Here is a 16,555-nt window from a genome sequence, read left to right on the forward strand (position 1 = left end):
TTTCTTCTCTACTTCCTTACTACTTCCCTACTACGTACCATAAGAAAACAGTAAGTACTACGAGTACTTCGAGGAAACACTACTCACTATAAGAAAGAATATATCAATAATGGCTGTGCTGTTCCACTGGGGTAACCTACTCCAGCGAGGATGTATCGGTACAATACGCGCTAAACGTCCGAAAAGAAATATTACCTCTCTGTTCTGAGGTAGGGGTTCGCAACTGGCCGCCAGCTTCCTGCGTTCGCGTTCCAGCTGTCGGTTCCTGTCGTTAAGGATCTCGACGCTCTGGGGCGACAGCCGTTCCCTACGTTGCTCATAATCGTGCCTTTTCTCTTGCTGCCTCTTCTCCTGATGATGATGATGATGGTGATGATGCTGATGTCGATCCTCCAGGTTATCGTTATTATTATTCTCGCTGGTTCGTGATCTCGCCTCACTTGACTGCAGTTTCTTGTTCAAATCGTGCGACAACTTTCCGATCACCTCCGCCGAGTGTTGCTGCTGTTGTTGTTGTTGTTGTTGCTGTTGCGCGGACCGTTCCTCCAACCGATGATGAAGAGCGTCCACGCTGTGAGACTTGGAAAGCTCTGGCTGTTGCGGATGATGATTGTTGTGATGGTGATGGTGCTGCAACGGATGATGAGGCGTGACGCGCAGAAGAACCGGATCGTCGTGATCCCGCGGCGGTGGCCAGTCCTCTAGGCGAGATGTCGGTGACATGGTTCTTTTGTAACTGCCCTCGGTGTCGGGCGCTCCTCGTTCTCGACGATACGCCAAGTAAGAGGCCTTCGATTGACTCCTAGGACGAGAAAATTGGATGCTTACGTTAGGAGATCCTGATGAAGTTAGATCGCAAAGACAGTTGTTCAGAAAGTCGTACTTAAATTTCGTTACGCACTTTCCGAACAACTCAACTACTTATCGACAACCTACTTGATTGACTAGTTTCGTTGTGCAACTACAAAAACATTGTAGGAGTTAGAACCAAAGACCCAAGGAGTTAGAACGAAAGACGAAGAGTAATTATTCGTCTAACGCTGGCTGTTTGAAAAGTTTACACCGTGTGATTTATAGTGTGATCGATTGCGAAGTAAGACAGTTAGCGTTGTAGATTAGGATCGATGCAATCTTTAAGAATTTTTGAATTACGTAACGATACGCATCGACCTAAATTCTTACGGTTTTCTTATCTTCATTTTTATTGCCGTAGGATATCTTAGCGAAGATGATCCACCGTCTAGCAAGACAAATACTGTTCTATATTACAATCGCGTCTTCGTCATTTGTTTGATCCGGCACCACGCCCGAAATTTCCGTTATTGCTCAGCTATCAAAAATAAACGGACGAAAATAGAGCATCGCGAAACAGGAAATACGCACATGGTAAGGTTCGAACGTAAATAGTTGCGCATCTGTTCGCTTTGATCGTGCGACTTGACGTACCTACGACTACAAGGTTAGGTTATACTTGAATTTCCAGTTCGCGCCTGCTTAGAGACAGGTTCGTTCGAATTTCGATGAGGTTCGTTCGTATGAACTCGCGTCTGATTATCCAGAAGGCGGTGTCTTTCTAACTGGACGCGATACACGTTGATGGTCGGAGAAAAAAGTGGACGATTCGTAAACACGCGATTTCCTCGAAATTTAGATTCCATGTTCTTTCTCGAACGTGTCACGATTTCTTGTTTGTATTTAGTTCAGACGCAAACGTTCGAGAGCAATTACGAGTGATAAACTTACGCATAATTGCTCTTTGAACTTTTAGATTCTTTTCGTGACCTGCGGAATTTTTTATTTCGATATCTTTAGCGAGAGGGTCGTGAAATGGCAATAAGCTTGAAATACGAGGCAATTCGATAGAATGCAACGTTTATGTTCGGCCGGAGGGTCTGCTGCTAGTTACCCTATTAATACTCGATAGAAATTATCTGCGTACATATATTCATAAGCGTAATTACTGCGTCGTGATCAAATTTCGAGTATTGGCGGAATCGCGATTAAACGGAGACCCCCATCTACGGACGAGGCATAAATAAGCATACGAGCCGATAGAATGGAAATTCTTTACCGATCCCGTTTCTACGCCCATATTTAATACACTTCGCCGCGATATTTACGTTTCTGCGCGTAATTGACGCGCAATTATACGCTAGAGAATTCTAATAAAGCCAGTGGAACGGGACGTTTGCCCACGTCCATGAACAAAATGTCGATTCCGGCTCGTTATAAATAGTATATTCTCTTTTATTCGATGTAATTTATTCTCATATTTGCAATGGCGCATGGGATTGGCGTTAAGGTTTGTCGAACCTATTCGTGATTCCACGAACGGAACACAAAGTGCTCTTTGGCGAGCGTGCCGAGAGTAAAAGTGATCCATTGTTCGGGTGCCTAGCTTGCGAAATTCTTACCAACGCATCCGCGTCGATTAATCGCGAGGCGTGATTGATTAATCCGCAACGATTCACTTGTCGTCCCTTTAAATAAGGATACGAAACACCCCATACTCGGATTATAATGCAAGTGCAGCTCGATGAATACCGGATACGACGAGAGCGTGTTACGTGAATTTCAACGAGCGTTCCGGTTCGGGGAACGCTCCCGATCCTTTCCCGGCGACTTTTCCGCAAAGACGCGTGCGCGTGGAAAGTGATCCGATCGTCGGGATGACGGGTAACGCTCTCTTTACTTGCCTAGGATCAGACGAAATTACGTAAGCAACGTTTCGTGCGAAAGTCATCGTAATCGGAAGGAAAGTGTAACATCTGTTGGCAGATCTAGTATGTGAAACGCTTTGTTAGAGAAGAGAAAAGATCATGTAATATCTTTTAGACGAACGATTTACTAACTATTCTTTGAACGTCGGAAGAAAAGAAAGAATGAAAGAAAGAAACTAGGACGTAAGCAAATTTCTATTTTAATGTAGGTGTCAGTTGAAGTGGTTCCTTGGCTACCGTTTATGGTATGATCTTTAAATTCTATCCTTCTTGCGATTCGAAAACGATGACAAACAGTATAGCAATTATCTCGGTCTCGGTGCAACCGTTCGGTTGAAATCAAAGTCCGTGACAATCGATATCTCCGATGACTTATCATTAATTGATACTTAATTTCTTGCAAGGTAATAATCGACGTTATTGCGGTTCGATATCTATGTCAAATTTGCTCGTTTCGATCGAATCTGGGCTGATATTGTCATGCTCCGTCTGTCGGTATATCGTCATCGCGTGCCGGATTTACGGCCCAAATATAGGTGTACTTTGAAACGTACATGCGTAACAAGAGTAACGCGAAACATGGTTAAATAGCTACGCCTCGAGTCGCTTTCTTGAATTAATCAATCGCGAATACTATGTTCGATGAAACATGACTTGATTATAATTAGATATAAAAATCTAATCTCTTGCGATTCTTACTTAACGATTTATATATTACTGTCTCTGTTTTGTACTTTCTTTGCTTGATGGGAGAAAAATAAGTTTTACGAGTCACATGATTCTACATAAGGGTTTACGCGAGGGAGGTATAAGACAGAAAGGTAAAACAGAAACTTTTCTTCGAAGAACCGCTGGACTAGAAGTTCACACGGCTATCTTGCGCTGGTTTTCTGTCCCGTTCTGGTTAGGAACGTGCGTGGCTGCCGGCGGAAAAGAAAGTTTTTGTCGTAACGAGGTAGTCCGAGCGAAGGACGAAAGTAAAATTTGCATCTCGATTCTAATCACGTGGTTGACTCGACACGATTTTGTCGCGATCGGACCAGAGAACTCGACACCAATCAACTCGTCATAATTTTGTCAACAAAGAACGCAAACGGGTCAAGCGACTCTGTTTAAATTTCTTTTTAAAATCTTCCACGAGTTTCTGAACCACTTTTACGACCATTCTTTCGAATAATACCCATCTCCTCCTTAATGCTTCCTCGTATACGTATATTTAGAGAAAATAAATCTCCTTAATTCGGCGGGACCAATAATTCGGATCCGCAACAAAGTGTGTCAAGTGAAACGCGATTAGTTCGAAACAAAAATGACCGGCGAACTTCCGAACTATCACGAGACCCCGCATCAAACAACAACCATTAATTCGCACTACCTGCGTCACGCACAAAAACATCCTCGAAAATTAAAGCTTCAAAACGATCGGGTCGAGAGTTGGTTGGCAAAAAAAGGAAAAAGGAGGATCTCACGAGAAATCGGCGCGGGTCCGATGCTCTATCATTTCCGAAGCGCGCGATAGTTCAGCGTGAGAACGAACCTGGAAGAAAAATCAGCCATCCCGGATCCTCGAGCACGCGAATCGCTTCCGCGAGCGTTGCGTTCGTACGTATCTTTGTCCTAGAATGCTCCGACCTCCAGAGCGAACTCGATTCGGCTCTGCCTTCGACTTCCTTTTTTTTCATGGCTTTTCGTTTAATCGTCCAGAAACGGCCGCGTACCGTAAACGATTCCATTGTAAAATCGCGCTTTACGTAACGTGGCCGTGTAACTCGATGTGTTGCGCAAGCGACGCGGCGCGTGATAGCGCGAGATATAGGTATAATTTTATAAGTATATACAATTATGTAAGCGGACACAGGAGACAGGAGTCGCGACTGCAGGAGACCGCGATTTCCTGTTGCGTTCTCCGATCGCGCAAATTCATCCGCATCACCTATTGAATACTTTCTTGATTACCTCTTGAGTCGATCTCGAAACAAGCTAGAGAAAAACAACAATTTCCAGTCGGATCGGTGGAAAAGCTCGAACCCGGAAAACAGATCGCAGGGAAAGTGCTTTACAAATTGCTTGGCGCTCGAGATATATGCACACGACGTGCTTTTAAACGAGGACTGGTAATAAGGTTCGTTCGTAAAATAAGTAACGAGGCATTTTGCCGGACGGAGCTGACCGCAACGGGTAGCTGGCGAACATCAGGCTTAAAAGTTACTCCTGGTAATGACCATACGTAACGACGTACACGCACGGGACCCCTTTCACGACACGTGTTTCTCCTCGGTTCCTCTTTTTCTTCCCTCTCGAATGCGGATAATTATCGCCTGGGATAAAGCACGCACGCGAATAACCAGGAGGAAGCTGTCGACGCGTTCGCGTCTTTTTTTTTTTTCTCCCCCAGTGTGGCGCGTTTGTCCTTACGTTCTGGTGGTGATCAAGAGAGCTTAATTAAGTAGGCGTAAGCGCGGAAGACGCTACGACGAGGCTAAAGCGTTTCTTTAATCGTGAAACTATGATTTTGTTCGTTTTTCACGTTTTCCGTCTATACTTCCCTCTTTCACGAGGTAAAGGCAGAGGAGAAATCCCAGAAGTTTCTAAAAGTGGTTCATCGATTCTTAGGCTCAGATTAATAGCACGATCAATTAGGAGTCCACTTAGCGAACGTAGCCAATTTCGAAACTTTATTGCTTCAACTTCCTTACCGTAATATTAAACTGTATATTAGGGAGCTGTACATATTACGGAATTTGCTACGATTATCCATTCCAAATTCCCTGTCGTAAATTTCCCTAATAAAAACGTCTCGAAATACCGTTGATTTTCTCTCTTTTTCCTTTCTTCGATTATATCGGACATAGTCTAATCTGCAGGCCGGTTTTTCGACAAGCCGGTGTTGGTCGAAAAAAATGATCGATAAAAAATCTAAAAAGACCGATTACGTAAGGCAGTGCGACTCGTTCGATCGTTAAGTTGAAATTACCTATAAATCATGGGTCGAACTACTGCAGCCTGTAAAAAAAAAATTGCGAGGCAAATAACAATGCTGTAGCTCTGTTGTAGGAGTTAAAAGTAAAATCGGCGAATTATTGGCGGGATGCAGCTTCTTTCGCCCGGTAGTCGCTGCAAGAACCAGTATATCACGGTAATTGATGGTTAGCAGCGTATTTCACGGCCGGTCGCCTTCGATCTATAGCCGAGCTCAAATGTTGGGCGTTTATCTCCAGAAACGATATCGGCTTTGGACAAGCAGATAATACCAATGCAAACATATTGACCTGCTTTTTTCGAAATTCCAGTGCATACCTTTGACTCGCGTTCTACGGTCGATATCGATAAGACTTTACGCCGTATAGTCGATGTTTATTCTCGAAAGAGGAAAATTTATGAAGTTATTCCCAGCAATCGCTAGTGTACACGTGCTTGCACCATTAGCGTAATTCGAAGAAATTATAACAGCCAAGCTTTCAAACGTTCATGATGAAAAATTAATTCGAAAGTGATCCAAGAGAACTGTAATCGCGTGAGACTGTCAACAATGTTACTCCTTAATTTATATTTCATTTATACAGAGAGAACACTACGTTTGAAAACAACATATCTAATGCGAACGCGTTTCATTATACGCGTGAATATCACGTACATCGCGAAGTGACATTTACATGCCACGGTATATCGATACGAAATAATACATTAGGAAGGAGCAGCGGATATTCGAGAATAATTTAAGTTTGCCTGGATCGTCACGATTTTATTCCATGACTGCGAGGACAGATAGAAGTGGCGTCAAAGTGCAATGTCGAGTACGAAAATTCTGTGTTAGAAAATTTTTGCATTTGTTAGTCCTTCGTGTGTTTTCACGAATTTCCGCTTACAATCGTTTAGCTAACTCTTTCGTGCGCTATCGTCTGGATCTGAAATAATTAGGCGTGTTGATAATATCTTCTTAATACTTTCATCGGTTGTCAGTTTGTTGCCACGACCACGACATCGAGTTCTCGACCGATTTGGAACCAATAACGATTCCGTTCTCCTTGCCTCGATTTGCTTTATTCGATGCGATTACCAGTCCCCCGGTCCACCGATCGGGGAACATTAAATTCCAAGTAAATACCGATGCGTGTATTGTGTATCGAGGCACGAACAAGAACGAATCGTTCGTGCAGTGAGATAAACGTCGTTGAAATGTTCCTCCGAATCACGAATATTCCAGCAAGCTTGAAATTGGTTGCCTTACCAATTTAATACGTGACCAATTAAGTTCGTGCAAAGTGGAAAAAGTGGTTTTCATGTTATTTGGAGGTGTCTGTTGGGTTGTGAGAGGCCGTGTTTTAAACTGGATTTATTTATCATCGTTTATTTGCGCGTGGGTATGCGGACGAATACGTAAACCTTCTGATAATTAATTAAATGCGAGAAACACCGAGTGTTTACTTCAATAATATTTCTTCAAGACCGGGCGATCAGTGACGCTCCTTTACAGTGTATCGACCGATCGATTCAATAATTTAAAATTTACATGAAATACTTAGTTTGTTTCTCTTTTAGGAATCTTTGGTATATGATTTTACGATACTTGACCTATTCGTATTTCCAAAACATGGTGCTCTGAGGGGCGGGTCTCCTCTCTTTGCTTAACGAACTTTTGATTTTTCTTCAAATGAAATGCTACAACTAAAGTAAAAGCTTTCAACGCTGGATCGTTCGGTAGGCTCGTGAAACATCGAATGAAAGTCTGTGGATGCCAAAGATGCCAAGATTTCGTCGGTTAAAGCCATTGAGGTCGAGTTATAGTTGGTAGACAACAGCGGAGACAGCGAGTTACAGAACAATTATTACAACACTTCGCTAATTAACTCAAACCGAGTTTGATCACGCGTAACTTCGTCGCCGATACGACGACGACCTGGCGAACCGAGAGAAAGAGGGACGGGCGAAAGAAGGAAGTGCAACAATTTAATATTTATGAGAGCGTCAGGGCAACAGTTTAGTCATTCGGACGGATCGCTGCGGCGATCGTCGTATCCGGTGGCACGAAAGGATGCCGATTCAAGCGAATCATCTGGAACGCGCGTTTTCATGCCGTGAAGTCCGATGCGCCTGTGCCGTGATGGGCTAATACCGCTTGCCGCTTTTAAACGATCGTCCAACTAGAAACGTAACTGTATAAATTGATTCGGTAACGTAACTATTTATCATATGAATCACGCTATGTGCATAATGCAAATGACAACTCTGAAGACCTTTTTCCATTTGCTAGAACGGATTAGAGAAATTAAAAGCTGAACTCAATGCATAAAACGCTTCGTAATCAGAGAGACTATGACAAAAATATGATTCTCAAATTTTTGTATCCCAATCTCGCTGTCGTTTTAGCAAACAAAGACAATCTGAGAACTTTCAGAAAGACGCTAGCGTAAAAGAAAAAATTATACGTTTCAACGACGCTATCACATTTTCGTCAAATTCAAGAAATTCTTTAACGATAAAAGAATACGAATGAGATAAAAATGTTCCAAAGATCGTAGTGGAATTAAATATCGATACCGATATCTCGAAGCTCTGCAATTCGAAAGATCTATTACTTTATCTCTTTCATACACTTTATCATTAATTCACAAAACACTTGCGATCGAATTCCACTGAAGGTGGCCGACGTTTTAAACCTACTCCATAAACTCATAGCCACCTGTCACCTTTTGTATTATCAGTTGTCGCTAATCAGGCGATTCAAATACAAAGCCATATGGAGCGTTTCAGTCCAGTCATCGTTCCGTAAGCCGCTTGAAAGCCTCGATCAATATTATTATGTCCAACCCTTTGAAGATACTCAGAAGCTCCGAATTATCATCCGTATTATCATACTTTATTCACAAGGGCTTCGTATATCGTCGAAACACAGAGAAACCCTAAAATGTTGGCAAATGATCCAGAGTAACGACTAAGCCGATTTCATGGAATCGCGGTCGCAATATCGATCGGTGCTCGCTTTCTACGTTGAAAAAGTTTATTCAGGATGCCAGGTCGAGTGCAACGTAATCGACTTGGCTATTGTTTTCGCGAGAGCGTTGCTTCAAACGGCGCAGGTGTTAACTAAATACAAATGGCCACGATACCTATGCAGGTATGCGTATGTAAATGCTCGCATCGTGAACGCGTTTCTACGTCGGCTTTGGTTCTTTCGAGGCTAACGACTGACAACCAGCTGTTCGTTTCGGCAATTTACAACACGAAAAGGTAATTAGCACTTACAGAAAAAGACATCACCGGACAAGATGTACGTCAAACTAAATGAAGACGTTGCGCGTCGTAAAAAGTGAAAACAGAGGTACTGTTTGCCACGAACGTCCTGTGAAACTTTGGAAATTAGAGACTGTCGCCTTCGGCACGTCCGGGAAACGATATTCGGTTCGAAGAACTTTTAATTTCCTACTGAAACAAAATCCAAACAAATTGATGGCGTTTCACGAAATCGAGTGACCACGAGCTTTATTTCGTTTCGTCATTCGGTTTCTTTTTCTGTGGAAACGCAGGACCGGACGAACAACGGCGACGATGCGAGTGAAATCTCGTGCTGTTTGCGTTGCACGAAAAGTAGGTAACCTTCGTTCGCTGGCGATCTCGAAAAATGCGTTTCGACTTGAGGATATCGGATGAAAGTACGCCTCGTTACCCCGGGAATTGCAGCAGTCACAGTGCTGTCGAGGACACTGTCGGCAATGTTGGGCCGACTTTTTACGAATCGGCAATACGAACGATTGAAATTTGCGGCTCGTTTTTTCGATCCTTGGATTGCTTTTCGAGAAGGTCCGCGACGCTGCGCTGCTCGAAATAATCGTCGAATTTCGAAATAACCGTGAGGCTTGAAATTTAAATTGTTTTATAGATAACTGTGTTTCTTAATCTTGCAACGCTGTTTGCATCCAATCGTATTTTTTTATCGACATAAACCTTTTGTTACCTAAAAGGATTTTTCTTTGTAGAAACGACAACGAGTTTGAAATATCAACATTCAAGAACCACGGTAGAATTAAAACAGTCGATAAAAAATATTACAAAACGCAATAAAACAAATGGTTATTTTACACTTAGGGTAACATCTTGTTACTTTAATTGTTGGCAACAAGCAATTTTTCTTGCCGCGAAGAAACGACCGTCCACAGAGCGCGACGCGTTACTCGGGCACAATTAGCAATTTTCCACGATTCGCTCGAATTTCATCGTCTGTCCTTGGTCTCGCGTCGCGAGTCACGGTTTTCGACCTCGTCTTCATGGAACCCGCTCCTGCGGCCAACGTACTTGTCTTCTCTCCTCCTACTCAGCTCTGAACACCGTGGAGTACTGTTATGAGTAGCAGAAATGCTGAACAACGGGCAGCCATAAGCATCAACGAACAGGTATTTCGCTATTTTCCCATGGTGCACAGCTATCACGAATCGATCGCTACTACTTCCGTACGAATTCTAAAAGCAGTTCACTCGCAGTCTCACGAAAAACGCGTTATGTCATCGCGATCTGGAGGGAACAATCGCCAATTACTCTATTGTCGTCGATGACGCGGCATCATTCTTACATCTTGCGAACGAAGCTCCGTCGCGACATTTGGATTTTTATAAAGAAGAATCAGCATGAAGAGAAGTGTAAAGGAAGGAAGCACAAGAGTGAGTTTCTGCTCACTTTCCACTGCCACGCTTTCATCCTACTTTGCTACCACTATCAGCACCTGTGATCTTGTTGGAAAGATTTGCGCCTGATGAATTAAAAATAGGAAATGGAAATACTTTACGTAAACGATTTCCTTCCGCCGCGGAACAAAATTTATTCGCAACAAAAATAAAAGTTATTTCCACGTACCGGAGGAAAGATGAACAATGGAAGTTTCATAACTTTACCTTTGGTCTCGATCAAGAAATTCCAGAGTGTCTCTTGTAAGTTAAACACGCCTTTAACCTGCTTATCACGAGTTTGAAGGACACGCCTGTCCAGATAATTGCAAGGCACTCGAAATTGAAGATAACTCAAAAGTTGGACGAAGGATAAAGTTTCTACGAGCGTAAGCTTTTACAATCATGCGAGAATTTGCATATTTATCTCGCGAAATAGAACCTTGACGTGACATGTCCTTCGCTTCAATTGCTCATCGCATTCGAAACTCCATCCTTGTGTTACGCCGTCCGATCTGGCAACTTATACCACACCCAATGATCAACGATCAATCGTTTCAACAACCAAAAGATGCAAATGATCCATGAATCATCCTGGAAATTCTTGTCACCCATCGTGTTAAAACGTATCTTAATTTCAATTCTTTGTTGATCGAAGCACAAAAGAACATCAAATTATTCGCGTGTAACAATGAATTCAACGTTCGAGCCGTCCAATACGTTTCGTTGATTTGCGTCACAAACGATGATCGTTGTTCAAACCGATGCAAACTTAGCGATATTCGTTATTATCGTTTCTGCATTTAGCACGAAACCTCGTGAATTTCTTGGCGCGCGATTAATGGAAACTAATACGTTGTTTCGGCTCATAAACCTCTCGATACGAAGGAAGATTCACTTTCGCGCGTCAGTCGACGCTTATTTCCATTCAAGGTCCCCGTGATTCATAAGCGTTTATAAAATGCAATTGCACGCTGCAAACAAACGCATGACAGTCATCAGCCTACTACGCTCGTAACAGCCTGCATTTATTATAAACGCGCATAAGCAAGACGGGAGTTGCGTTGTTTTCGTAACGTGTGGAAATTCAGGTCAATCGTTCGATTCCTCATCCACGCGTCTTCACAACTATACAGTTTCCTGTTTTCGATCTTCATGTTGGTATACGAATTCCATCTAATTTTTCGATAGCGAGAATGCAATAGTGATAAGTTATTCACCTTCAAATTTTCCACAAATTTGAGAAATTTACTTGTGATCGTTATTTTAGAGATAAGAATAAGATAAACGTATCTGTGTTAAAGAACAACTAAAAGTATAAAGGAAATGAGAAAATTTTAAAACGTCGCGTCGATGAATAATGGCTTGGAGTAACACATCAGGCAGTATTGCCTTTGTTTCAGTGAAAACCATTTGATAAAGCTCGTATCTGTGCGTGGGAAGAGTGTTATCGGCGTTATCAAGCCCGCATGACAGCGTTAACCTGCGTACTTATCGCTCGCCCTCGGTAATATATTTCGTCCGAACTTTCAAACGCGTTGCGTACTATTCACCGGGTTCTTCTTGTATGGGTATACCCCTAAAAAAATTCTACAGACGTTGTACAACAACGATTCGTGCTTAGTGCATTCGTTTCTGGCCTCGATAAATTACGTTGCGTCCTTGGCGGCCTGATACAATCCCTGGAAGATCCTTGCAGGAAGTTGCCGTAAAAAGAGGAGGAACATTTGCTACACGATTTCGCTTCGATCAGAATCCTTCATTTAATTACAAACAACGTTAATTACTCTCCGAACGACACTCGTGAATTAAAAGAACGGCGGTAAACGCGTAATAGATCATCTTGTAGCGGCTGGTCGCGAGAGCAATTAAGGCATTTGTCAGCGCTTGACTTCGCGTTCGAGACCAACGAAAGGAAAATTATCCTTGAAAGTTACGGGCTAATTACCAGATAGAAATTGGTGTTCAACGCTCGCTGTATACTCATAATATCGCATAATAATCGATTTCAGCAAGTTAACTCGACAATTTACTTCACACTTCTTTGAAGGTTCCGCAAATACTGAAATTTCTACACGTCCGTTTCACGCGACACATTCCAAAACGATAAACCGTGCACTTGACACGTATTCTAATAGCGACGCTAGTCGTTGAATTAACTTTACGAGGGAATTCCTTTGAATTAACATACGTTGTTATGTCATTAAACGTAGCGTGACGCGCTGGTGCAAGTCCATGATGGCTTTTTACGTAATCCCACAAAGTCTGCGGGACAGGGTCGCGACACGTTTCATCGTAATAAAAAGTGCGCGTTTACGAGCCGGCCAACAACACGAACACGTGGCTACCAATCGACTTTCACGTTCTTACAGGTTAGAGATAGGCCGAACCGCAACGATCGGCCGCTCTACTCGTTTCTGAAATTTTTCGCTTTACTCTGGTCGCGTTAATTCTGCGGTAAAGTCAGGTACAACTTGGTAGAAGAAGCGTGTCGATCGATACCTCGAGATTCGATAAGAAGCGACCTGTGGACTCGTGTCGAATTTCTCAGGGAAACGTGAAACTTTGGTCGAATTCGCCGCTAGCGACGAGCATGATGAAATATAAACTACTGCGAATTTTACCATATCGAAAGTTCGATCTGGCTTGCATAATTCATGAGTTTGTATGAAAAAATAAGAAAACCCTAGGAAGGTATGATTGGAGCATTCTAAAGTCCAAATCCCTCGAATCGTGTGAACACGAGTTCGCAATAACTCCGAAACATGCAACGCTTTCACGAATCCATCGCAAATACTCGTGAAAACCGACTTCGAAAACCCGAAACTATTAGCAGAATCAGCCCGCATAAAATTGAATTCGCTCGTGGTTATCGAGCCACTTACGAACAGTTACCTTCGCTCTATCGATTCCTCGTCAGTGTTTCGATAACATTCAAATGACAGCGCTTCCAATTATGCATTAGTCATAGCACCTTATACGCAATAGCAGTGAGTAGCAGTACAAAGATGGTACCATCAACAATCACAAAACCTTTCACGAAAAGACGTCGTGTAATTTCATCGGCTCGTCAATTCGCTACGTCAACGTGATCAGGGTAAATAAAATGGTCGATGATCGGCTTCGTGGCCTTGACAGAGCCGCGAACGACCGTAAAGAGGAGGCTGCTACCAGGTTGCGTAGTATGTTCCTTGCAAACGACGTACAGTGATTCATACTCGACCCCGCGGCCCTCGTTCGTCCGCCATAACGGTTTCAACGTCGATTAAAATACGTAATGGACACCTTAATTGGTGAGCGACACGTAACGCGTGCCTGCACGATCTAAAATCGCGGAAGTCGCGGTTGTAAAACGTCGTCTACTTTCCCACGCTTCGAATTAATTGCTCCCTGACAGACACCGTGAAGGTTTTTCTTCTTGCGTGCTGAGTAATTCATACATTTGCCATTCTAGAAATAGTTACTGTGGTTTCTGACAAGTGGCTAATATATATTTTCAATAGGAAGAATGACAAGAGCACGTGGCAGTCAACAACTGACCGATGTTGATGATCACAAACCGAGAAACGTTTGAAAACACGAAATCGGAGTCGATCTAAGCTCGTTTCATCGATCCAGATCGATTACCTGGTCATTTGAGTAATGCCTCGAACGAGTTGGTTACAGAAGCTAATCTAATTGAATTTGATCTATTCGAGTTGTTTAAAACGTGTCAGCGAACTCGAATTTCTTCGACGATTCGATGTCTGTTTAAGCTGCTATTCGACTGTGGCTCGGTTCTCGAATTATTCAACTTATTTGTTCGGATCGATTTCACTCGATTCCACCTCCATTCGAACCTCCAATTACAAATGAACCGATATGCTACACCGAGAACGTAAATCACCGGACTAGAATCATGTGAAATAATGAGGTCAAAGCGAGCAAGCTACATTTTAAGTTCGAGCGTATAAAACGCAACGGCTTTTAATTGAATGAGCATCGTGCGAACTTGTCGCGTGTTCAGTTGCTTGTGGCACGCAAACCTGCCCGTTTTTACCTTTAGTTCATTAATAAAAACGACGATAAAAAAGGCGTCGGGGGGAACATGCGAACGGTGAATGAATTATATAGATCAGTCTTCGTATTAACGTGGGACAGAAAGAATCGTCCAATAAAAGACAGATATGAAAGTTATATAAAAGTGACGGATGAGACAACTCGAATCTTTCATTTGGAGTAATAAATCTGATTGACGCGTATCCACCTCGCATATTGCTCGACGAATCACATACGTTCTCAGAGATGGAACAGCAGGAAGCTGAAAGTGCAACGGGGCATGTGTCAAAAAGAGATACTCTCAGTGTCGACGCCCACGCACGTGCTGACCACGTCAATCAAGTAAGAACGATTTCTACTGAAACGACAGCTCGATGTGTTGATTGGAACAACATTTTAAAACAGTGTTGCTCTATACATTGATTAACTTGGACGCGGAAGAACGACGAAGACGAAGGAAGCGAATAGAGCGCGAGATTCAGGTTCTGCAACATTGCGAGATCAGTGTCAGCAGATTGGCCTCTTTTCCGATCCGGAGAAACGACTAACGCGGAGGAACGGAGCGTAAAGGAACACGTAGAAAGCATTTGTCAAGAGGCCAAGATCTCTCGGTGGCATGTTAAAAAGCGGCGAAACAAACTGGCACGGGCTATCCACAAGAAGTACTCTCATTTTCCATGCTTCGCTGGTCGGAGACAAGGTCCTCCAAAGGTTCGCGAAGATGCGTGCTAACAACAGAAGAAGAAGAGTGCGTGCATTGGAGAATGAGACCGTGAATCGGCTCAGTGGAACGAAGATGGCGGAGCGAGGTTGTTCGAATAGCAGAGTAAGATCAATCGATAGATAGTTAATTGTCACGATCATCGCATGGAAATCGACTGAACTGGATTGGCGGTAACTTCGACCGTGCATGGAGTTGAGCATTAAGTTGACGGAAACGTGCACAGCACCTTCGACGTTTTGTCCCGCTTATACCTGTGAACTTATCTTTTCTCAGGAATATGATTCGTAGAAGGCTGTTCTTCGTTTTATTGCACCTTTCGTTCGCGATTTTCTTTCCACTCACGGAGACGTAATTAGGAATGACAAAGACCCTTATGCTTCTTTACGACGACGTAAAAATGTTTTAGTGCTTTCGGTGGAACCATCTTCCGTAACAGAAGACATCTAAGCGTACGGAAATGGCAACAATGTCCAAATTTAGCTTCTATCTCCAGTTTCAATGCTACGATATCTTCAAAAAGATATATGAGTTTTCCAGAAAACTTACTCTGTGTATTTATGCGACGAAACGAAAAGATTAATAAAAAGTGGAGTTGATCACTTAGGCTTCTGAGAGGCTCGTATTTCGTCTAAAAGTTCGAAGACAGCGAACAAATACGTCTGAAAGAGCAGGGACAACACTAAAAGCCGGCAAACACCATTACCAGAGTGGTCGAGTGACAGAATCCTTTCTTCTGAGACGCATAATCGCAGAGAAGTTCAGAGGTTGGAGTTGTCGTGGTTTTGTCATGTCTTGAAAATCGATGTACCCACGCTGAGGATGGCAATCTCGAGACCTCGCGTGCCGAGCGTTCCAATTTTACTTTTCCCGCGACTCGCGCACGATCGTTGTCTTCTCGCCTCGTGCGTCTGTTCGTTCCCGCTCGCTGTCTGGCGATACGTTCCAACCGCGAACGAACGAAGGCTCGGGTGAGAGTACATCGTCGCAGGATGCAATCTCATGTGGCAAGTGATCGAGGTTATTTATAGACTAATTCAACCGTGAAACTATGAGCGATAATGGAGACGGGAGTAAGAATGGAGAGCAAGAATGTTCCCTTTCAGCAAACATATTACTTTTTTGTTACACGAGAAGATAATAAGCAAAGACTTGGTATCGTAGTGATTAGCGGTGTAATGTCGGAAAATATATAAACAAGCAATGAAAAGATGTAAACTAATAAATTGAAAATGTTCTTCTTGTCTAAAATATTTTTTCTATCATTTCAAAACTGAAGTTTTATCATTTTCCTCCTGTGCATTTGTTTCCTTTCATTCAATTTAAAATTACGAAACATATGAAAAGCCGTGCTATCGATTTCGATAAAAGCACAAGGCACTCGATCATGGAGGACGTGTGAACGCACAGTCGCTTCGAAT

General features: G+C 42.9%; 1 protein-coding gene across 3 annotated transcripts in view; it reads right to left on the bottom strand.

The window, feature by feature from the left end:
• The window catches only part of LOC126867296 (uncharacterized), a 165,593-nt gene that overhangs the window by 9,514 nt on the left and 139,524 nt on the right, over positions 1-16,555 (bottom strand). For all 3 annotated transcript variants that reach the window (XM_050621608.1, XM_050621626.1, XM_050621617.1), the window contains one exon: positions 196-802. In XM_050621608.1, the coding sequence (XP_050477565.1) occupies positions 196-802 (607 nt within the window). The remainder of the gene's footprint in view (positions 1-195; positions 803-16,555) is intronic.

The sequence above is a fragment of the Bombus huntii genome, chromosome 1 (genome assembly GCF_024542735.1).
Source record: "Bombus huntii isolate Logan2020A chromosome 1, iyBomHunt1.1, whole genome shotgun sequence".
Taxonomy (NCBI): domain Eukaryota; kingdom Metazoa; phylum Arthropoda; class Insecta; order Hymenoptera; family Apidae; genus Bombus; species Bombus huntii.